At 36.7% G+C, this 23533-nt stretch overlaps 2 protein-coding genes across 8 annotated transcripts in view; both read left to right on the top strand.

Moving 5' to 3' along the window:
- UBE2D3 (ubiquitin conjugating enzyme E2 D3) overlaps nt 1-14507 on the top strand; it is a 32311-nt gene extending 17804 nt beyond the window's left edge. For 6 of the 7 annotated variants that reach the window (XM_036239793.1, XM_036239820.1, XM_036239784.1 and 3 more), the window contains 4 exons: nt 6331-6408; nt 7882-7987; nt 11040-11133; nt 13025-14507. In XM_036239793.1, coding sequence (XP_036095686.1) covers nt 6331-6408; nt 7882-7987; nt 11040-11133; nt 13025-13070 — 324 coding nt within the window. In that variant the 3' untranslated portion in view covers nt 13071-14507. Of the gene's footprint in view, nt 1-2134; nt 2752-6330; nt 6409-7881; nt 7988-11039; nt 11134-13024 lie in introns of those variants that run through there. The other variant, XM_036239831.1, reaches the window with a different exon arrangement.
- Nucleotides 14508-19775: 5268 nt separating this feature from the next.
- The window catches only part of MANBA (mannosidase beta), a 119988-nt gene continuing 116230 nt past the window's right edge, over nt 19776-23533 (top strand). Inside the window, exon 1 of the mRNA XM_036262524.1 lies at nt 19776-19794. Within this exon, the coding sequence (XP_036118417.1) occupies nt 19792-19794 (3 nt within the window). The 5' untranslated portion in view covers nt 19776-19791. The remainder of the gene's footprint in view (nt 19795-23533) is intronic.

The following is a 23533-nucleotide window of genomic DNA, read 5'->3' as shown; positions in this document are numbered from 1 at the left end:
CTTGGGGATATGTTTAGTTTAATAATTTGAAATATATGTGAATTTTCCTGACAATAACTGTAAAGCCAGGATTATTCATTTCCAATTTCAAGGACTATTTTTACTGCTTTAAATTTTATTTTGCTTTTCAGGTGCTTCTTTCTGTCTTAATCTGGTAATAAAATTGCTATATATTCTTTTTTTTTTTTTTTTTTATCCTCACCTGAGGACATTTTTCTATTTTTTGTTCAGGTAGAGTGGGAGGGGGAGAGAGAAAGAGAGAGAGAAACATCGATGTGAAAGGGACACATCGAGTGGCCGCCACCCGCACAACCAACCAGGGCCGGGGACAAACTGCAACCGAGGCACATGCCCTTAGCGGGAACCGAACCCGGGTCTCTCGGGACTGCAGGCCGACGCTCTAACCGCTGAGCCAAACCGGCCAGGGCATATTCTTTATATACATAATTAACTAGTGGCTTTACCCACTTTGGTCTATGAAGTGTTTTAAAAATTGGCAATCTTTGTATAAAAAAAAAAATAACTGACTAGGCCTTCATTTCCACAGCAATAATGGCTTGGGATAGAGTAGCAGCTGCTTGCTTCCCTTTTTCAGATGGGGTTTGTCTGACATAGTTCCTACCAGATCCACTTTATTGTGCCTATGTAGAATCTGTGGGCAGTTGAAACTGCAATTTCTATAATTTTTTTCATTATGGGTCACTAATTTTCAAAGCAAAAAATTCAATAAAATGTCTTACCATGTCTGTGCTAAATAAAGTTTATCTTTGGTCCAGAGGGTGCTTTAAGATAGTCTCATTATAAAAATTAGTTGCCAGTTGTAATACATGAAAGAGTTGGTAATCAAGACTTCTAATTGGATGATGTGCATAATAAACCAACTCTTTAAACCAGTGTGGTGTTTTTCTGCTCAACTTTTGAGATTGCACTTTATTGAACTGTTCTTTTCCTAAGGTAAAGAATATACCTACAATAAAGTTAAAAGTTAAGCATAAATGAGTAGTTTATGCTAGTAATTTTTCAGAAAATAGAAAATTGCTTATCCTGACAATTTTTCTAAGCTGTTTACTTAAAAAATTATTTTTCCATTTTTTATACATTTTAGATTATGGCTATTCATTAAATTTTTTTCCAGCAATCTTTTAATATAAATGAATAGCAGTTTTCTGCTTTTAGAAACAAATAATTTGATTTTCAGAAAACAAAACATCGATTTAGATCACAACTGCAGTTTTGCTTTGGTCCCATTATTTCCTGAAATGTACTTGTTTTATAGAGGTTAATTCTCACTGTTTGGATAATTTCAGGAAGGAGTCAAAGGTTATAAAAACTCACCCAAAATACAAATCTTTTTATAAGTAAGCACCTAAGTTTAGACGCTGACTTATGAACAGTTAATATTGTCATTTGATAAGACAACTCATTATTATTTTGGCTTTTGATTGCATCTTTGTGTCAAAACATTATAGTTTGATTAGGTAGATATTACCTTATTTTGTTTGTAAGCCTACCCTATGTGTAATACAGATGTGACCTAAATCAACAGGGCCAGTGGTGACATAACCCATAATTACACATTTGCTGGAAGAATAAATAGTAACAAAATTATTTGGGGGGGGGGGGGCATGTGCCTTTAGCGGGAACCGAACCCAGGACTCTGGTCCACAGGCGGACGTTCCAACTGCTGAGCCAAACCGGCCAGGGCAATAGTAACAAAATTATTTTTGCTTTGCAATATTTCTTAGGTTAATTAAAGTGATGACAGTGTCACAGAACTAAAGATTCCTGACTTTCTAAGGAATAGAGCGTCTAATTTGTTTTAGTACAGAGTGACTATTGAGTTTTAGTGGATTATAGTCAAAAAATGCTCTTAGTCATTGAAAGTTATGAGGCAAAAATTCTTGGTTCTAATAATCAGCTGTGCTAGCTTATTTAACTTTTTGAAGGTGAGATACTTTGGAAGCACAAATACTCATAAAAACTAAACCTTTGAAAGAGTTGACAGAGCATTGCTAGTTATGTGGTTTTTAAACTGTGGTTGGCAATTCCTAGTAAATGATGCATTGAGGAGAAAGTAACTTTCTTATCTATTCTGATATTTATATGCTTGATTTTTAATTGGAAATGGAGCTAGCAGAAGGAGATCATTTGAAATTATTTGGAGTACCACACTGACTTCTACCTAATCTATGATATAGCCATAAAAGAAAGTACAGACATATCTCAAAGGTATTGTGGATTTTGTTCCAGATCACCTCAATAAAGCTGGTATCACAAAATAAAGTGAGCCGTAATTTTTTTGCTGGTACAAGGTCTTGGCTTCAATTGGTTTAAGGGGGCGGGGAGTAACATCTGTGAAGTATGGTAAAACAAGGTATGCCTGTATCATACCTGAATAATGTAACCTTTGGCCGCCTGAGCAAAATCAACTACAAAAACCATCTGAAGTAATTGGTTCATTGGTCCATAAGGGTTATTTTTTCCATTTGTGTATTAAATCATTTCCTGCAAAGTCTAATGACGATAAAAACTCGTCACTTCAGTAGTTTTTTAAGCAGCTTTGTAGTCTAGTGGAAAAAGGAATTAAATATGTTGGCCACTAGTAACTGTAGAGACTGAGGTATAAAAGAAGGGTAGCCAGCAGATTGGACTAAAGCAGTGGTTCTCAACCTTCCTAATACCACGACCCTTTAATACAGTTCCTCAACCATAAAATTATTTTTGTTGCTACTTCATAACTGTAATTTTGCTACTGTTATGAGTCACCATCGGAAATGTGTGTTTTCTGATGGTCTTAGGCGACCCTGTGAAAGGGTCGTACAACCCCCAGGTTGAGAACCGCTGGACTAAAGGAAAGGCTGTATTTAGGTATGGTCCTGCAGATAAAGAAGATAAGGACGCACATAAGAATATTTCAAGTAGAGTAAAGAAATACGGTTGAGAGGGAGGAGATGTGAAACAATACTTATTTTATGTGCCATAAAGAGAGCATAATTTGGTGGAAAATGAGCCTATAACTGAGTTGGTGGGAACCAGGTCATGAAGCACCTTGTGTGCTTTGGAGTTTAAACTTTGTCTTGAAAGCTGTGCTACGTTTCAAGCAGGGGAATAACTTATATCTTAAAAAGACCGTTTCTGCAGTAGAGTGAAGGATAAAGTGGAGGGGAAAGCTGGAGTGTAGGCAGGAATACCAGTAGTAAGTCACTGCTGTGATTGTAGACAAAAGATACAGTAGTCCCCCCTTTTCCATGGGGGGGGTATCTTCCAAGACTCTCTCCCCAGTATATGCCTGAAGCCATGGATAGTGCCAAACCCTATATATGTGTGTATATATATATACACACACACACACACACACACACACACACACCCCTATGATAAAGTTTAATTTATAAATTAGGCATAGTAAGAGATTAGCAATAGAAAACGGAACAATTATAACAGTATAGTGTTTTAAAAAAAGGTATGTGAATGTGGACTGTCAAAATGTCTTGTTTTCTGTATTTACCTTTTCATGTAAAAGTAAGCACTTTTTGGCTTTCCTTTAGGCTATCCGAATTGCTAGTATCACTACTTTTGCTCTTTGGGGCTATTATTAAATGAAATAAGGGTTACTTGAATCCCGTGCCATGATACTGTGACAGTATCTGGTACTAAGTGACTAACGGGAATGGAGCATATACAGTCTAAGTGTGCTGGACAGAGAGATGATTCATGTCCTGGCTGGGGCTGAGGGGGACAGTACACTAACAACTGCATATAATTTAAAACTCATGAATTGGTTATGTCTTAAATTTTCCGTTTAATATTTTCTGACTCTGGGTAACTGAACCTACAGAAATGAAACCACAGCTAAGGGAAGGATCACTGTACTAAGGTCTTGAGCTAAGGTAATAGTGGTGGTGGGAATAAAGGAGAGTAGGATAATTCAAGAGATTGTAAGGATCATTAAGATTCAGTGACTATGAGGAGATGAGACAGTCAACAATGAGATCCTGGTTTGTGGCTTTACTATTGTGATTTGAATTTGGGGCACGAGACATCCAAGTAGAAATATTTGAAAGCATTTGACTGTATGTCCTAGAATGAATAAACTACATTAGAGAAAGACTCAAGAGTTACCAAAATAAGTATGGATCAGGAGATAAAAGCAGAATATGGATATGTGTGAATATTAACATTTAGGGTTGCCGTAGTGGAAGAGGACAGACTGAGGAGGAGCGATTGGACTGACTGGAGCAAAACCAGGGTAGATAGTATCTAAAGAAGAGATCTAATATAAATTCTGAATTTCTAAGATTTGGGTCAATTTTACTGATCAAATACTCTTTTTTGTTTTTCTTTGTTGTATTTTCTGTTTGCTGACAATTCATGGCAAATTTGATATAGAGCTTCAGTTGTTTAGATGGCATAGTTTAGTTGCTCTGAATCTTGTGGTTTTACCACTTTTCCCTCTTTGATTTGGTAGAATTTTAGTGTTAAATTGTAACCTTGAAATATTTTCATCTCAAATTATTTAGTTTGCATAAGTGAAATGAAATTTGGCTTTGTCTAAATAGCATCATTAGATTGCCTTTATTCGGAAGCAGTCAGATATAGCACTTGACTATATGAAGCTTGAAATGAAGGCTTAAATAAACAACTTTTGGACTTGGATGTTATAAAAAATTTGGAGGATTATCTTTAAATTGTTAATTGTATGCAATATAGACTAGACAGTACAAAAAGGAGGGAGTTTGGAGTAGGAAAGACTGTTTAAATTGTAATTCTTTCATTTTCAAATTATGTTTCTTTGAACTTGATTCTTCTTCAATCATTTGACCTCCTTTAAACCCAGATGTACCCTGTTAATTTTTTCATAATATCTGTAACATTTTTCATTGCATGTCTCTTTACCAGACTGTAAGCCATTTAAGATAAGAAATTGTTCTGTATGTCCCTTATACATACCTAGTATACAGAAAGGAGTTAATCAACTAGTATTTAATTGTTTTACAGAGTGCTGGGGCTAAATGAGCTATATAAAAGTGTCAGTACTGTAATTTTTATTTGCCTAACACCCAGAATGGGCATGGTAAAAAACTTGTTTTAACAATATATACATACTCTAATAGGGTGGATGTTGGTAATAACTCAGTCACACTAAATTTCAAATACAGCTTTGCCTATCCAGGGGCAATTAAGCAACTTCATATTTTCTTTTACCTTAAAATCCTAACTTCTGTCATCACTCTTTGGTGTTGATCAGTGGTTTTCCTAAGATCTGGATTCGATTCTTGGCTCTGTGATATACCATTTGTACACTTGACTAAATCACTTTTTTTTTTTTGAGAGAGAGAGAGAGAAACATCAACATTGACTGGCTGACTCCTGCATATAGCTTCTGCTGGGGATCTAGCTCACAACCTGGGCATGTGCCCTGACCAAAATAAACCACCAGTGACCTCTTGGTCCATAGGTCAATGCTCAACCACTGAGCTACACTAGCTAGGCCTAAATTAGTTATTTAAACCCCATTTCATTCATCTGTAAAACGGGGAACAAGGTTATCTTTTTCTTGATATGGGTTAAATTAAAATCCTAGCAATTAGTTTCACCCAAATGATGCTTCCTACCAACGTTGTATGTAATACTTATTTGCTAAGGGAGTTCTTCATAGTCAAGGTCTAATGAGCAAAACAGCAAAGTAGAAAGAATACTGCTGTAACTTAAAAGTTTGTTTTCTGTTGAAATGTAAAAAGAAATCACATTGTTTCCCAAATCTGTAATCTTGTGTATTGATTTGCTGTGGAGAATTCAGTATACTTTTGAAGAAAAAACTTTCATTGCGTTATTTTAAATGAGAAGTTTGAGGGGCCAGTTGGGAATTAAACTGTCTTTAAAAACCTATTTGTTTCTGTTCTGCTTCTATTGAAGGTAGTTGTGTATTGCCTCTAATAGCTAACATTTTGCTTTGCCAGTAGCCATCATAGCACAAAACCATTTGTGTATATATGGTTATCATTCTACAAGTGTAAGAATTTATTTTCAAATTATACTTTGATATATAAGGTATGTGTTTTCTTTGTGAGAATCAAGATCTAGAACACTTACGTTTCTGTATAATTTTTAAAGTCTTTGATGACTTAATGTAAAATGGGATCTCAGTATTTAGGGTTCATTGTTCTAGAGTAAATTTTTATTTAGATCATTTAGGCTTTTGTTGCAGTGTAAATAGTAGGTAATTTTGTTTTATATTGGAGAAGTGTTTAGAAAATATAAGTCTTATATATGGATTGTTTAGCAATAATATTTTAAGTATCAGTTAAGCATTATTTATTTTTCCCACAGAATGACAGCCCATATCAAGGCGGTGTATTCTTTTTGACAATTCATTTTCCTACAGACTACCCCTTCAAACCACCTAAGGCAAGTATTTTGCCCCAAAATCTGTTATTAATAGATTTATGCTCTATGTCAGAGGAATAGAGTGTTCTTAAAAATAGAGGACATACTGACAGCTGTCAGGGGGGAGCATTGTGGGGCTGGACAACAAAAGGGAAAGGGATTAAGCAAAAATAAAAAACATAGGCGGTACAGACAACAGTATGGTGGTTACCAGAGGGAAAGGGGCGTGGGGGTAGGTAGAAGAAGGTATAGGGGAGATAAATAGTGATAGAAAGAGACTTGACTTTGGTGTGGTGAACACAATAAAATAGATGATGTATTCTAGAATTGTACACCTGAAACCTATGTAATTTTATTAACCACTGTCACCCCAATAAACTCAATAAAAAGGAAAAAAGAAATTTGTGTTCTGCATACTTAAGGCTAAATTGGTGTATTTTATATATAATGGATAGAATAATTGAGGCCATATATATATATATATATATATATATATATATCTTGAATTGCATCACTGATCTAGGAGGCTGACTCTTAATCTTTAGTAAAAGAGCAACTAGACCTCATTTTGAACTTTGTAAATGGAGATAAGGATTACCTTTTTCTTAATGTTGCAAGGCTCAAATATACACACTATGTGGAAAATTTTCCCCCTCTGTTGTGTGTTTATACAGATTTGGACTATTAACCCTCGTATCTTGTAAAATAGTAGGTTTCCATTGTTCAACCTCTGCATTCATACATGTTGCTACAGTTTATACTATGATTGTGTTGGAGTTTTGGGATTTGAATTTGCATACATAACTGAATAAATCTATCAAAACTTGAGTTGCTTAATGCACTGAGGTGGACTGGTTTACAGCTATCAAAAACCTAGTCTTTGGCTTTTCAAAGCAGTTGACACAAATTCAACCTATACGAAAAACTAGGGGATAATGTATGTGTAGAACATTGACACTTCACTGTAACCGTCTTCATCGTCGTGTTATGGGTGCAGTATGACATTTACCTTAGATGAAACACCTATGTGATATTCAAAGGTGTACACTGTATTTTATGTACAGTGGAAATGCAAACGCAAATACAGAACCTTTGTAACTTGATACCTTAAATGAGCTGGTCTATAAATTCTGGGTTACAATCAGCAATTGATTATTTTTTAATGAATATTAAAAATATCCTTCAAATTACTCTTTGATGCTTATGACATGGTAGGACCAAATATAACCTTCAGAACATCCCACTGTATTAATTTGCCCTAAAGTTATATTTCCCATTTTAATTTAAAAAGAGGGAGCCCCTGAGGGATCTTGGTCAGAATATAAGAACTAGTTTCTATACTTTCTAGTCTTTTTGTGTATATAAATTAGCCATTTTATTTTATTTTTAAATTGTAGCAATATTTTAAGCCCTGCAAAAAGTTTTCTGCCTGAGGTTAGGATGCTTGTTTTTTTATTTGGGAGAAACACCTAAAGGTTTTTAAATTTATTTTAGGTTGCATTTACAACAAGAATTTATCATCCAAATATTAACAGTAATGGCAGCATTTGTCTCGATATTCTAAGATCACAGTGGTCTCCTGCATTAACTATTTCTAAAGGTAAGCTACTTTAGAGGAATAGTCTTGAACTCTCTGATTTTTTAATAGTTTAAAGGAGTTTCAGTTTGGGGCCTACTTGTCTGAGTCTTTATTATGCTAACTTTTTGGTAAGAGGTGGGGAAGGAATAAGTTATATCATCTTTGCTCTTTTAAAGCAGTATTGCTTAAAGAGATTTTGAGGGAAGAAGTAAAAATTCAAATTAAGGTGTTAGGGCATTATTTGCAAATAATAAAAGCAAATTTTATTTTAATTGATTTCTGTAGTATTTTTCATTCTCGAGCCATTTGCACATCTTACCTGCTTGTCTGTTATCTTTTAACTAAAATGGTATACTTAAATTCAGTAGAGCTGTTAAAAAATCTTACAATGAGGTTTCCATTGTAAGAGAAGTTTGATTTTGCTCTTCTGTGTTTATTTTTATTTCGATAAATCCTTGTTAAGCTTTTTTAAAAATAAAAAACATTTAGAGTAGGTATTGTGTCAGCATGGTAGGTTGTTGCTACTTAATAACAGTCTAAAATTAGAGAATCTTCTGGAAATCTCTCCAGATCAGTTCTGCTCTTCTACTTTTAATCAGGATGTAGCATCTCTAATAGGCTATCCAGTCTTCGCATGAATATCCCAGATGAAGATACGGATTGTTTCCCAGTCTGTATCTCCTTTTTGAATGATTCTGGTGGTTTTTTAAGACACCTTCATCCCACAGATAAAATCACCTGCCTCAAACTACTTAATGAGAAAGAAGTCTGCCTTCAAGTAATATTCAATTTTTTGGTATTGTCTTAACATTGCTTAGGTACACAAAATTAGGTTTGTAATGTGAGTTTGATACGTGCAAAGTGAAACAGGGTTTAAGGGTTGTTGTTTTTTTAAATCCTCACCTGAGGATATTTTTGGGGACAGAACCGCAACCAAGGTACTTGCCCTTGACCAAACTCGAACCCGCAACTCTTTGGTCCATGGGCTGACACACTAACAGTTGAGCCAAACTGGCCAGGTCAGAAGGATAATTTTTTTTAAGGTTTGTACAATTCATTTAAATCTCCTTAAGGGGTGGTAGAATCACTATTGGGGGAGAGAAAAACAATTCGGGTTAATGCTGCCATAATTTTTCCAAGTGTAACATAATTTAGACCTGTTTTCACCCTCTTGGGTGCATTTTTGTTTTCTTTTAAATTAGGCTCTCTACCAGGTAACTGGTATTATGAATACCTTAAATATTAGGCTCTAAATTTTTTTTTACCATTGCTGGGAATGTGCTATAATATTGAACACTGTTTCTGTAAGTACAGGTTGAGTTACATATCTGCCCCCACCTTGCACTTGGGTTTACAATTATTTTCTCTAATAATATATTACATTAATGTTGTCTTTTTTATGGTATTATTTTTGTCTTCATCCGAAGGTTGTCATACCCTCTTTAAGTTTTTTTCTTTATTGATTTTTAGAGAGGAAGGGAGAGGGAGAGAGACAGACAGAAACATCAATGAGCAAGAACATCGATTGGCCACCTCATGCATGCCCCCCACTGGGGATCGGGCCCACAACCTGGGCATGTGCCCTGACCGGGAATCAAACCAGCGACCTCTTAGTGCATGGGTCGATACTCAGCCACTGAGCCACACTGGCCCGGCTCTTTAAGTTTTTATATCTGAAAATTTCATAACACCTTACACAATGTCTGGCACATCCTAGGCGTTAAAATGAATTAGATACATGATCCATGATGCTGGGCATCTTCTATGTTGAATAAGATAGAGTAAGAGTTAGTGTTGAAAGCTCACTTAGTAATAGACCATGGCATTGTTTCATTTAGTCAGTACTTATAAATTCAAGAGGACAAAACATAGTCAGTGGAGCAGTTGGGATTTTTTTGTGAAAACTCCCTGGGGACAGGATAGAATGGGTTTGTTTGTTTGTTTGTTATATTGAACAGCTAAGGATAGTGTTGTATGGGTGTTGCCCAAATATTCTTATCCAAGTTTTTTCTCCCTCGGAGTACCAAGAAACTCCAGTGAATTAAATTCAAATGCCACTTAACTATTTCTAAAAATAACAATAATGGGCCCTGGCTGGTTTGTTTGGCTCAGCGGTTAAAGCAGTGGTACTCAACCTGTGGGTCTCGACCCCTTTGGGGGTCGAATGACCCTTTCATAGGGGTGGCCTAAGACCATCGGAAAACACATATTTCCTATGGCGATTCAGAACAGTAACAAAATTAGTTATGAAGTAGCAATGAAAATAATTTTATGGTTGAGTCACCACAACATTAGGAACTGTCTTAAAAGGTTGCAACATTAGGAAGGTTGAGAGCCACTGGGTTAGAGCATCAGCTCTCGGACCAAAGAGTCGCCGTACCTCAGTTATAGTTTGTCCCTGGCCCTGCGGGAGGCAACCGATCAATGTCTCTCTCTCTCTCTCTCTCTCTCTTGCTCCTTCCCATTCTATCTGAAGATAAATGGAAAAATATCCTTGGGTGAGGATTAAAAGAAAGAGAGAGAGAGAGAGATACAACAATAATGGCATTATCTGATTATATCAGAACTCCTGAGTTTGGCAGTATTTTTATAGCTAGTACTATACTTGCTCCATTTTTAGCAATTATTTACCAGGACCTTGTCTCTTGTGAAGAAGCATATCTATAAATCTTCGTCTCATTGAGCTGATGATATAAACTAATAAAAATCTTTTGAAGATTGAGGTTTATAATGTATAATTTTAATTTCTAGTTTTCATACCTTTGTGGTCAGAAAAGATGCTTTTTTTATTATTATTATTTGTCGTGAATTTATTGACACTTGTTTTGTGGCCTGACATGTACCATGTGCACTTAAAAAGAATGTATTCTGCAGTATTCTGCAGGTTTTGGATGAAATGTTCTTAAATATCTGTTAAGTTCATCTGGTGTAATGACATTTCAGGCTATGGTTTTCTTACTGAGTTTCTGTCTCGATCCATCCATTGATAACAAGTGGGTATAATAGTGTTTTTAAATGCACTTTATTTAATCTAAATTCCTGATGCTGGGTAACCACATTTATTTTCTTGCAGTTCTTTTATCCATTTGTTCACTGCTATGTGATCCAAACCCAGATGACCCCCTAGTGCCAGAGATTGCACGGATCTATAAAACAGACAGAGATAAGTAAGTATGTAGTAATTTAAGGAAATAATACAAAGTCATTTTGCTTAATGAGTTAGGTTTATACTCAGCTGTAAGTTGTGGCAATGCCAGGAAGATCTGATGCTTACTTCTGGTAAGATGATAGTAATCAATAGGTTTTAGTTTATGTGACAGTAATAGCCCCTCTAAAATGTTTTATTTTTTGAACATGTTCAAGACTTTGTCACTTTAATTATTAAGTTCTGGAGAAGAAAGCAAATCCTTCACAATTATGTTTTTGAAAGAAATATTGGTACCACTGTAAAATTTCTGTCTAAATTCCACAAATATTTGAGTAATTTTAATTACAACTTGACCATTATAATTTTTGTATTGTAATTAATGCTAAGTATACTTGTTCAATTAGGTACAATAGGTTAGCAAGAGAGTGGACAGAGAAATACGCTATGTTGTAGGGTAAGAGGACCTGCACTCTATGGTGCGCTTATTCATGGTACTGCCAGCACTTGAGTGCTGCATGCTTTAAGGCACTGTATTAACTAACAAAAGGTAACCAATGTGGCAATTTTCTGAAAACTTCATTTAACTGCTTGATCTCTGTTTAGTGTGAAAGCATACCCAGTAGTCATTATTGCTTGAGAGTATTTTTGCATGGCAAAACAGTTATGTAGCACTAGTAAGAAATGGAAATTTAAGTATCTTTCAAACCTCTATGGTGTTTAAATTTTAACTTTAGAATTGGTATTTTTTAAACTTTATACCAGTATTACATGGAATGCGGTGGTGTAGTTCAGATTTTGCTGAGATAATGATGTAAGGGGAAAACTTAATTAAGCCTAAGCATCTAAACTAAATGTCCATTACTGACATGCATGCAATAGTGTCAGCTCTACCTTGTGGCTCCTTTATATGCTAAATGAAACCTCTGTTTTAAAGTGCTGGCTTTTTGAGAGGGTATCCTTAAATAAAGATAAACCATGAATTGGTAGAAAGAACTTCTTTATGTTAAAGTTGAGAAAAGTGCTTGAACCATGTTGTTCAGTTCTTGGTTTGAAATGAAGCTAGTTAATATTTTATAAAGTTCAAAATGTAAATATCTAAAAGTTCTCCTGTGCCCTTTGTTACATATTCATTTCTTAAGGTTATCATATTTTTTGTTGGTAAGTAAGACTGTAGCATGGGTGTAACAGAGGAATTGATGGCATTTATCAATATTTTAGTGATCTTCCTCAGTAATAAATAACCTTGCTTGTGTGTGAATTATCTGTTGATCTTTTTAAGCGAAGATGCTTCCAGTTTTACTTAGTGAGTCCCATTCATCTGGTCTCAAGTGGGGCTTATCTTTACCACACTATTTAAAATTAACACATGTGGTTCTAATTAACACATATCATTCATATCCACTTCCTCTTGAAAACTACTCTTTTACCACCCCCTGCAATGTCTTCATTTTCTGCCCATGCCTAAGTCTCAAAGGCATTTTCTTTTGTATTACCCAGGGTCAGGTAACTTCTCAAAGTCTAGGATTCAAATAAAATGGTTTAGTTAACTGTTTTGTTCTGGCTTTGATGAAGTTTTCTATAGATATACAGAATGTGTGTGCTCTCCTGACATAATTCCACAATGAACTGTAAAATAATTTTAAATGTTAAAATTTGTTGGAATGGATGCCAGTTGTAGATTTTCTAAGAAACGTTAGTTCAGTGGTGGAGATAAAAGGTCTTTGGTTTTTGTTAGCTTCCCCACTCTTAGTGCCACTTATTATGTTTATTAAAATACTGCTTTTAGTGTTTTTGGAAGCATAAGGTTCTCATTTTCTATAGGACTTTGAGTACCAATACTATTTCTCCCTGTTGGCTTTATTTTGATCATAACCATTTAGATGACTAAATAACATGTTCTTTATTTACAGGTACAACAGAATATCTCGGGAATGGACTCAGAAGTATGCCATGTGATGCTACCTTAAAGTCAGAATAACCTGCATTATAGCTGGAATAAACTTTAAATTACTGTTCCTTTTTTGATTTTCTTATCCGGCTGCTCCCCTATCAGACCTCATCTTTTTTAATTTTATTTTTTGTTTACCTCCCTTCATTCATTCACATGCTCATCTGAGAAGACTTGTTCTTCCAGCTTTGGACAATAACTGCTTTTAGAAACTGTAAAGTAGTTACAAGAGAACAGTTGCCCAAGATTCAGAATTTTTAAAAAAATGGAGCATGTGTATTATGTGGCCAATGTCTTCACTCTAACTTGGTTATGAGACTAAAACCATTCCTCACTGCTCTAACATGCTGAAGAAATCATCTGAGGGGGAGGGAGATGGATGCTCAGTTGTCGCATCAAAGGAAACAGCATTATTCTAGCAGCATCCATTCTTGTTAAGCCTTCCATCGTTAGAGATCTGAGGTTACATGATATACTTTATGCTCATAACTGATGTGGCTGGAGAATTGGTATTGAATTTATAGCATCAGCAGAACAGAAAATGTGATGTATTTTATGCATGTCAATAAAGGAATGACCTGTTCTTGTTCTACAGAGAATGGAAATTGGAAGTCAAACACCCTTTGTATTCCAAAATAGGGTCTCAAACATTTTGTAATTTTCATTTAAATTGTTAGGAGGCTTGGAGCTATTAGTTAATCTATCTTCCAATACACTGTTTAATATAGCACTGAATAAATGATGCAAGTTGTCAATGGATGAGTGATCAACTAATAGCTCTGCTAGTAATTGATTTATTTTTCTTCAATAAAGTTGCATAAACCAATGAGTTAGCTGCCTGGATTAATCAGTATGGGAAACAATCTTTTGTAAATGCAAAGCTGTTTTTTGTATATACTGTTGGGATTTGCTTCATTGTTTGACATCAAATGATGATGTAAAGTTCAAAAGAGTGAATATTTTGCCATGTTCAGTTAAAAGTGCACAGTCTGTTACAGGTTGACACATTGCTTGACCTGATTTATGCAGAATTAATAAGCTATTCGGATAGTGTAGCTTTAGTATGCTGCACATGATACTGGCAACCCTGGAGTTCATAGATGGACTTGGGACCCAGCAGTTTTGAACGTGTATATGGAGTTTAAGAAATTTATTTTCCAGGTGCAACCCCCATCTAACTAAATTTTTTCTTCACCTTGTACACTTGACAGCTAAAAAAAAAAAACATAACATGGAAGTAATAATGGGTTTAAATTTACAAAATAAAGTACTGTTTGGTGTGGGAGTTGTCATGAGGCTGTGTTGAAGTGACTTAACTATGTGGGATATTGAGTATCCATTGAAATGGGTTTGTTCAGCCATTTACATTAATGAGCATTTAAATGCAACAGATATCATTTCAGGTGACTTAACATGAATGAATAAAAGTCAATGCTATTGGATAATTTTTCGTTTGACAAGTGCTATGTGTGCCACTAATTTAACTTCTGTAGTAACAAGGGCATTATCATTCTTCACCCTTCCTGATTCTGACCATACAGTTTTAATACTTTTTTCCTAGTTTGATTTGTCCATTGCTTTCTTACAATCCTGTATTCAATTTTTAGCACGTCTGTGACTTTTCTCCACTTCCACATTTTTGCACTGCTTACACTTATGTGCAATCTTATTCCTTGTCTGCACAGATGTGGAAAGCTAGATATAAAATAAATGTTAAAGCTTGATTTTTATAAACATTTTAATATGTAGTTTGGACATGATTTATTGACTAAGGTTCTCTAAACTGGAAGTGAAATGCATGCCTTCCGAAAATGTTCTGACTTTAATTCTGTAATAAGCATTTCATTGAGAAATATCAGTCTACAATTTTCTAATGAGTGGGTTTTTTTCCCTTAAAAATTTACTCCTTAAGGGTAAATGTCATACTGTTAAAACTTGGATTCAAATTACAAATGAGAAGTTAGTAACATACTGCTCTACAAGCTAAGATATACTGTTTTTTGGCTCTGTTTTCAAAATTACTTCTGCAAATCATACTCAAGGTAACAGATTTAGTGGGCATATCATTATATGAAAGCCAACCATCAATAAAACATCTCTCTGCTTCTGGATTGCTAACTGGCTTTCAACCTTTTTAGCTATAGACAACCCTTAAGTATTTATATAGAGATGACTTCTTTAAACCATTGATTGTTTAAATGATGATGTGTCCAGGCTCTGTATCTGACTTGATGCTTTCAACATTTCTGTGTCAATTCTAAGGGAATAAGCCATAAAGGCTTCTCCAGGTTTAAGAAAACAGTCAAGTACCTGGAAAACCAACATTTTTGAATGTATGGACACTGGACTTGAAACCTTCAAAAGTATCAAGAATTTGCCCTCTTTCCCCCATAAACATTACTAGTGTCATGTGTAGGACTCTAGTGAATATTAGCAGATTAAAAAATGATTTTGGTTCTTGTATATTTCCTATACCTTTAATGCACAAACTCAAATACTTAGTTTCTGTTAACCTATGGGAATTATAGTCCAGTGGACTTGCTAATGGTAAATTATATTGTGAGTGACTCATTTTTGTCCTGGGCAAGTTTGCAATGTGATAATCAGACTTTTTTTTTTTAAATACTAGTTTGCTTTCTTGTGTGGGTGTACTCACAATTTTTTAAAGTATGAACCACAGCTAACTAGTGGTCTCAGGGGTAGTGAACACTCACTTTTTTTTTTTTTTAATGGTTTAGTTTAAATACGCTTCAGATACTGATTATGCTGTATTAGTGATTTCGGGGGTGACTCAAATTAGCCATGTTTTGTATTGGCATAACAAAACTGTTAAATGATTGTTGATTACACTTTTAAGTGAATTTGTCTTCTATTTTATGAGGAACCCAGTGCAAGTCACTAAATATTGTCTAGTAACATCTGCATAACACTTGTAATAGCTAAGGTTAATTGAGCTTAAAGGAATTGTTACCATTAAAGTCTGTTTAAAGACACTTTGGTCTTACTCAGTAATTCCAGCTAATGTGAAATTCATACTTGAACCTAATGTTTGTAAATTCTGTTTTGAACTTAGGAGTTAAAACTATAAAGAATTTAGAACAGTGGTTCTCAAAAGTGGTCCCAAGACCAGTAATATCAGTATCATCTGGGAAGTTGATTTTTTTTTTTATCCTCACTCGAGGACATTTTTTCATTTTTTTGCTCAGATAGAAGGGAGAGAAAGGAAGAGAGCAAGAGAAACATCGATGGGAAAGGTACACATCGAGTGGCTGCCACCCGCATGACCAACCAGGGCCGGGGACAAACTGCAACTGAGGTACGTGCCCTTAGCGGGAACTGAACCCAGGTCTCTCTAGACCGCAGGCCGACGCTCTAACCGCTGAGCCAAACTGGCCAGGGCGGAAGTTGATTTTTTTAAGAGAGAGGGAGGGTGAGAACCATCCATTGGTTGCCTCCGTAACTACACACACCCTGATGGGATCCAACCTGAAACCTATGTATTATGTAGACTGACCGGACTCAAACCCACAACCTTTTTGGGTGCACGGGCCTGTGCTTCGACCAACTAAGCCAGAGCCACTGGGCTAGGGCCAGGGCCATTTAGGAAATTCTTTACAATGAGAATTATCAGATGCCACTGCAAGACTATTACTGATTCAGAAACAGGTGGCGCCAAGTAGCCTGTTTTAAACCAATCAGGTTAATTCTGAAATAATGTCCCTAGCTTTTTTCCTTGTAACAAAGCAGTAATCTTGGACCCTATAGTTATTTTACAACTGCTGTTTTCATAGCTATAAGAACTTGTTATGTTGTATGCCCAAGTACTACATTTCTATATAATTGGCAAATATGTAGTACTTTGAATTATAAATAATATATAGATTGATTTACATGTTTAAGATGACAATATCCTACCTCATCAAATTAATTTGAATAACAAAACACCATGACATTCAAATTCATAACTAGTAAGATGTTTTTTTGGGGGGGGGGGTATATGAAATTCAACCAATGGCCATGTATGTAAAAAGCATCCAGGTACAAAAGTTGGCTAAATGTTGGTTAGATCTTTTTTAGTGAAAAAGAAAGATGGCATGTTAGGGGTGTTTGCAGTGTTACTGAAATTAACATTGAAACAGACTAGGGCGGCTAGTAAAACCTTTTCTATTTCAAGTGGAATGGGAAATGTAAATGTAATGGTTATTTTTATTTTTTCATTTATTTATTTTATCCTCACCCAAAAACATTTTGCATTTATCTTGAAATGGAGGAGGGAGAAAGGGAGAAAGACAGAGAAACATCCACGTTGAGAGACACTCCCAAGTAGTTGCAACCTACACGACCCTAACCAGGCTCAGGACAAATGCAACTGAGGTACGTGCCCTTAGCGGGAACCGAACTGGGGCCTCTCTGGTCCGCAGGCCAAAACTCTTAACTGCTGAGCAAAACTGGCCAGGGCTCCTTTATTGATTTTAGAGAGAGAGGGGAAGAGAGAAACATCAATGAGAGAACATCAATTGGCCACCTCCTGCATGCTCCTCTCTAGGGATCGGGCCCACAACCTGGGCATGTGCCCTGACCAGGAATCAAACCGGCGACCTCTTGGTGCATGGGTCAATGCTCAACCACTGAGCCACACTGGTTGGACTGGTAAAGGTATTTAGAAACAAAATTTAAAAGCATGACAGCCCATCCCCTCCAAAACCAAAGTTCTGGCTACCGTATAACAACTTACTCCTTTCTTCATTTTGAAGATTTTTTTTTTTAAATCCTCACCTGAGGGTATTTTTTTCCATTAATTTCAGAGAGAGTAGAAGGGAGGGAGAGGAGAGAAATATCTATGTGTGAAACATGGATTGGTTGCCTCCTGCACGCACCTCAACCGGGGCAGTGATCCAACCTGCAACCCAGGTATGTGCCCTGACTAGGACACTAACCCACTGAGCCACACTGACTGGGCCATTTTGAAGAATTTTTTATAATTAACTCACAGTGTTTCTGATAATTATCTCCAAGTTACACACATTTTAAAATGTGAGCCCTCTTAATTTTTTCCTGTATTGTAGGAAATGGTTTTATGAAATGTTTTCATTTTTACATTTTATTGTCTGAGCTTCTATGTAATCTCAATTTCTTGTTTACCATATCAAATTTAAATAATGTCAAATAAGGCCAAACAATTTGAGTACTTTTATGCCCTAGTTACTTAAGAACATGGTTGACCACTGTTATTTCATGACCTCCCAGCCATGTCTTCTGAACTGCATAGCTTCCTATTTATGATCTGCCTTAAAGGGTAACTTTAAGATGGCTAAAGCTGCCCTGGCCGGTTTCGCTCAGTGATTACAGCATCGGCCTGCAGATCAGAGAGACCTGGGCTTGGTTCCCACTACGGGCACGTACCTCAGTTGCAGTTTGTCCCTGGCCCCAGATGGGGTCATGCAGGTGGCAACCAATCGATGTCTTTCACATCAATGTTTCTCTCTCTTCCTCCCTCACTCCCTCCTGCCCTGTCTGAAAGTAAATGCAAAAATGTCCTCAGATGAGGATAAAAAAAAAAAGGATGTCTAAAGTTGACTTGATATCTATGATGTACACATACATACCTGTTCTTGGCCTCAGTAAATGACATTCTTTCAGTTGCACTGGCCGAAAAACTAGGCATCAACCTTGATTTCTCACTCCACTCCTGTCAGTTCTACTTTTACATTTTATTCAGAATCTGCATGTTTACCATATACACTGCTGCCACAATGGCCCACAGCTCCATCTCTTGGATTATTGCAATGGCTTCCTTTACTTCACAGCAATCTGTCCCACACACACAATCCTTTTAAACCATGTCATATCATGTTATCCCTATGTTCCAAACTTAATGGTTCCCCATCTCATTCAGAGTAATAGCCAAAATACTAAAAGCAATTTACAGGCTGTATTGATTTTTCCCACCACCTCTACTTCATCTCTAATCACTGTGTTTGCCTGTATGACTTCCCCAATTCCCTCAGCTCAGCCACACAGGCCTCTGCTGAGACTTAAGATGGTTGCCCTTGTTCTTCCCTTGCCTAGAATGACGTTACCTCAGATGTCATATGGCTACCTCTTTCCTAATTGTTAGGTCTCTGTTCAAATGTCAACTTGGAGTGGTTTTTGACTATTCTATGTGAAATACCAACACAGCACCACCATTATAGAGTGCACTACGGCATTTCCGTACTAGCCACCTTACATGTAACAGTGTGTCCTTCTCAACTTCACCCCATAATGTAAGCTCTATAAGAACAGGGATTTGGGCCCTGGCTGGTTTAGCTCAGCGGCTAAGAGTGTCGACTTACAGTCCTGAGAGACCCGGGTTCAGTTCCTGCTAGGGGCACGTACTTCTGTTGCAGTTTGTCCCTGGCCCTGGTAGGTTGTGCGGTTGGCAGCCACTTGATGTGCCCCTTTCACATCAATGTTTCTCTCTCTTCCTCTCTCTCCCTTCCACTATATCTGAACAAAAAATGGAAAAATGTCCTTGGGTGAGGATAAAAAATAAAAGAACAGGGATGACTGCTTGGCACATTGTCACGGTGGTCAAATATTTAATAATATGAACTAAATGGTAGACTTTACCAAACATATCTCTTGCTTTATTTCTAACTCCAAAAGCACAAAAAACAACTGCAACATACTACAGAAAAACAATAAATGGACCATTCCTTACTTTCTGACTGCAAGTAAAATACCACCATGGTAAGTAGATGGACATTTTCATTTCTATCAGTATGGATGATTACCCTGACCAACTGTCCTGTGAAAAGGCAACTAAGCATGCTGGGAAATTTTTTTCTTTTTAAAAGGTGTCAATAATAGGAGTACTGTCAAGCCAAAAACAAATTGAAACCAGTAACCCAAAGAGGAAGCAGAATATAACCAGAAACCAGCTTTCATCTTGAAAACAAATCACTTAAAAACCAAATGAACTGTACTTTAATTTTTGTGACCCTAGTAAACTCCAGAATGCATCCAAAGAGTAGTGTCAAACGGTAGAAACCCATCCCTAACACACAAAGCGAAGTCTGTGTGCCTGGAACATAGTGGCAGCAGCATATTCAGCTCTCAGAATTTGTAGTAATAGTTTGGCCTTTGTGAAGATTTGCAGCCCTAAATCTTACTACATAGGTGGTCCCAGAAAACTCAAACACAAGAATTAATTTTTAAAGTAGTTCCAAATCAGAGCAACCAGGTGCTGACAGAAGCAAATACTCTGCAGGCTCACAGTGGGGGTGGGAGGGGGAGTACAAGGGAACATAGTACCATGAGTGGGAGCCATCTGACTTGTAAATATTTCAGACTTTAAAAATATCAGGTCATCCAATTGGAAAGGAAGAAGTAAAACTATATTCACAGATGACATGATATAGAAAACCCTAAAGAATAATAACATTATTAGAGCTAACTGAATTCAGCAAAGTTGGAGGATACAAAAATCAATAAAAAAAAGTTTTATTTCTATAACTATCAATGAACAATCTGAAAATGAAATTAAGAAAACAGTTCCAGCCCTGGCCGGTTTGGCTCAGCGGTTAGAGCATCAGCCTGCGGTCTGGAGAGACCTGGGTTTGGTTCCCGCTAAGGGCATGTATCTCAGTTGTAGTTTGTCCCCAGCCCGTGGCTGGGTTGTGTGGGTGGCACCACTCCACGTGTCCCTTTCATGTCGATTTCTCCCCCGCCCCCCACCTCTATCTGAAGGAAAAATGGAAAAGGTGTCCTGGGTTGAGGATAAAAAAGAAAACAGTTCCATTTACAACAGCATCAAAGACAATAACACACTTAGGAATAAATTTAACCAAGGAAGTGTAGAACACTGAAAACAACAAAACATTTCTGAAAGAAAGGTATCCTAAATAAATGGGAAGACATCAGTTTCTGCTTCTGGCTAGTTGAACAATCAGCAGAGGCAGTTAAGTAAGATCACCCGTGGTGAGAGAAAGCCCATGTTGTTGGGTCCATGCAGCCTTCATCCCTGCTATGATGACCACTTTCTTCATGTACTAATGTCAAATACTGGAGTGGTACATAGAAAGGCTGCCTAAAATCCATAGGACCATCTTTTTGTGTACCTGATTGTCAAGAGCTTCCTCTGTGGTACGTTCTCTTGTGAGTGTTCATGTGAGACACAAAGAAACTGCATGTATTGTGCCTACTCCTACAGTGTCCATCCACATAATATCCACCTGGACCTCAATATCACTTGTCTCCCAGTCTTTTCTTTTAAATCCCCGATCAACCAATTAAGACGTTTGGCTCTGCCAAGGAGTCAGCATATAACTGTAACTTCTTCTTTCACATGAATTGAAAAATTAAACGTATGTCTCATAACTCTGTTTACTTGGAAATTTTTCCTTTACCGGTGTCATTCAGTGCCAATCCTAAGTGGAGCTATTATATGGCAATAATCCATGTATGGCTCATTCCAATATATATTGCACTAGCCCACATGGGAGCCAGGCATAGAATAGGTCAGTTGGTCATAAGGAACTCCGCATGAGGTCATCACTGAGATCATCAGTGCAACAGAGATAAGTGACATGGAAGGCTACACCACCTATTATATAATTTACGTCGGTCTTCTGGACTTTGCTTGAGTCTGAATGAATCACTTCCTATATACACTGAAACATTGCTGCCCTTGCCCAGCTTTATTACTTGGTTGACTGCATCATCCTCAGTTCAGGCTGCATCGTCAGTTAGTGTACAAGGGTCAGATGTTTTGTCTTTACTAAGACACAGTAGCATACTACAACCTATTTCTTTAAACAGAGTAGTTCACTATGGTGAAATGTATAGCCTTGCTCCAGAATATAAGGGCCTGCACCATGACTCTTCTCTTGGAGCGTGCCCAAAATTCCATATATATTTCATGGATTTCCCAGCACTATCAGATCTTTAGGATCACATGACACGAATGTGATTTTTCAGGCCTAACCATAGGCAACTATAAAGGCTTTACCTGCCCTGGCCGGTTTGGCTCAGCGGTTAGAGCGTCGGCCTGCGGTCCACAGAGACCTGTGTTCCGTTCCTGCTAAGGGCACGTACCTCGGTTGCAGTTTGTCCCAGGCCCTGGTTGGTCGTGCAGTTGGCAGCCACTCGACGTGTCCCTTTCACGTTGATGTTTCTCTCTCTCCCTTTCTCTCTCCCTCCCACTCTATCTGAACAAAAATATGGAAAAATGTCCTCGGGTGAGGATAAAAATAAATAAATAAAAATAAAGACTTTACCTGACAGGTCTCATGGGAGAAAGCTGTCCTTTCCACACCAGACCTGGTGCACAGCCGAAGTATTATAATCTCCAAAGGGAGTTGTAGTGAAGTACTACTGATGCCCCTCTGACTGTTCATGCTTTTCATATATTTACATTCCTAATCCCAGCGCCTTCATTACTAGGTAGCTTTATCTGAGGCGTTAGGCACAGGTCTTCCTCAGGTATATCTGCTGAAATATCCTTATGGGGAAGAAGTGAAAAATTCCTCCCTTCTAGTCCCTTGTGTTTTTACTCTATTATTTTACATATATAAACTATGATGATCCTCGAATATTGCTGCTGTTATTGCTTTGAACAAATTGCCATCTGTTAAATCAATTATGAATAAGAAAAATAAAAAGTTTTCATTGTATCTTCATTTATTCTTTTTCTAATGCTCTTCCTTTCTTTATGTAGACAGTTTTTCACCGATATCCTTTTCTTTCTCTCTGATAAACTTCTTAAATATTTCTTAAAATGTAGGTATATTAGCAACATATTCCCTCACTTTCTGTTTGTCTGAGGAAGTCTTTATTTTTTCTTCACTTTATATCTTCACAAGGATAATTTTGCAGAGTACAGAATTCTATTTTGGTGATTTTTTTTCTCTCTCAACATTTTAAATATTTCACTCCACTATCTTTTTGCTTGCATGGTTTCCGAGGAGAAACTGAACTTAATTCTTACATTTCCTCCTTATAGGCAATGTTTTTCTCTTGCTTCTTTCAAAAATTTTTTCTGTGTCTTTGGTTTTCTTAGGTCTGAGTATGATATAACTAGGTGTAGGTGGGTTCTCTTTTGTTTGTTTGGATTTTTACATTTATTCTGCTTGGTGTTTTCTGAGCTTTCTGGATGTGTGGTTTGTGCTCTAAAATCAATTTAGGAGAAATTCTTAGTCATTACTGCTTCTGTTTTTTCTCTCTTTATTCTTCTTCTGGTATTTTTATTAAGCATTTGTTATACCTTTTGTAGTTGTCCCACAGTCCGTGGATATTTTGTTCCATTTCCCCCCAGTCTTTTTTCTTAGCTTTTCCATTCTGGAAGTTTCTGTTGACATATCCTCAAGCTCAGAGAATTTTTCTTCTCTGTCAGGTCAAGTCTATTAATGAGCCTATCAATGACTTTCTTCATTTTTATTAGTATTTTTGAGCTCTAGTATTTTTTTTCCTCCCTACAATTTCCATATCT

The sequence above is a fragment of the Molossus molossus genome, unplaced genomic scaffold (genome assembly GCF_014108415.1).
Source record: "Molossus molossus isolate mMolMol1 unplaced genomic scaffold, mMolMol1.p scaffold_m16_p_1, whole genome shotgun sequence".
NCBI lineage: Eukaryota > Metazoa > Chordata > Mammalia > Chiroptera > Molossidae > Molossus > Molossus molossus.
Note: the sequence above shows the minus strand (reverse complement) of the source record. Positions and strands in the feature narration are given on the sequence as shown.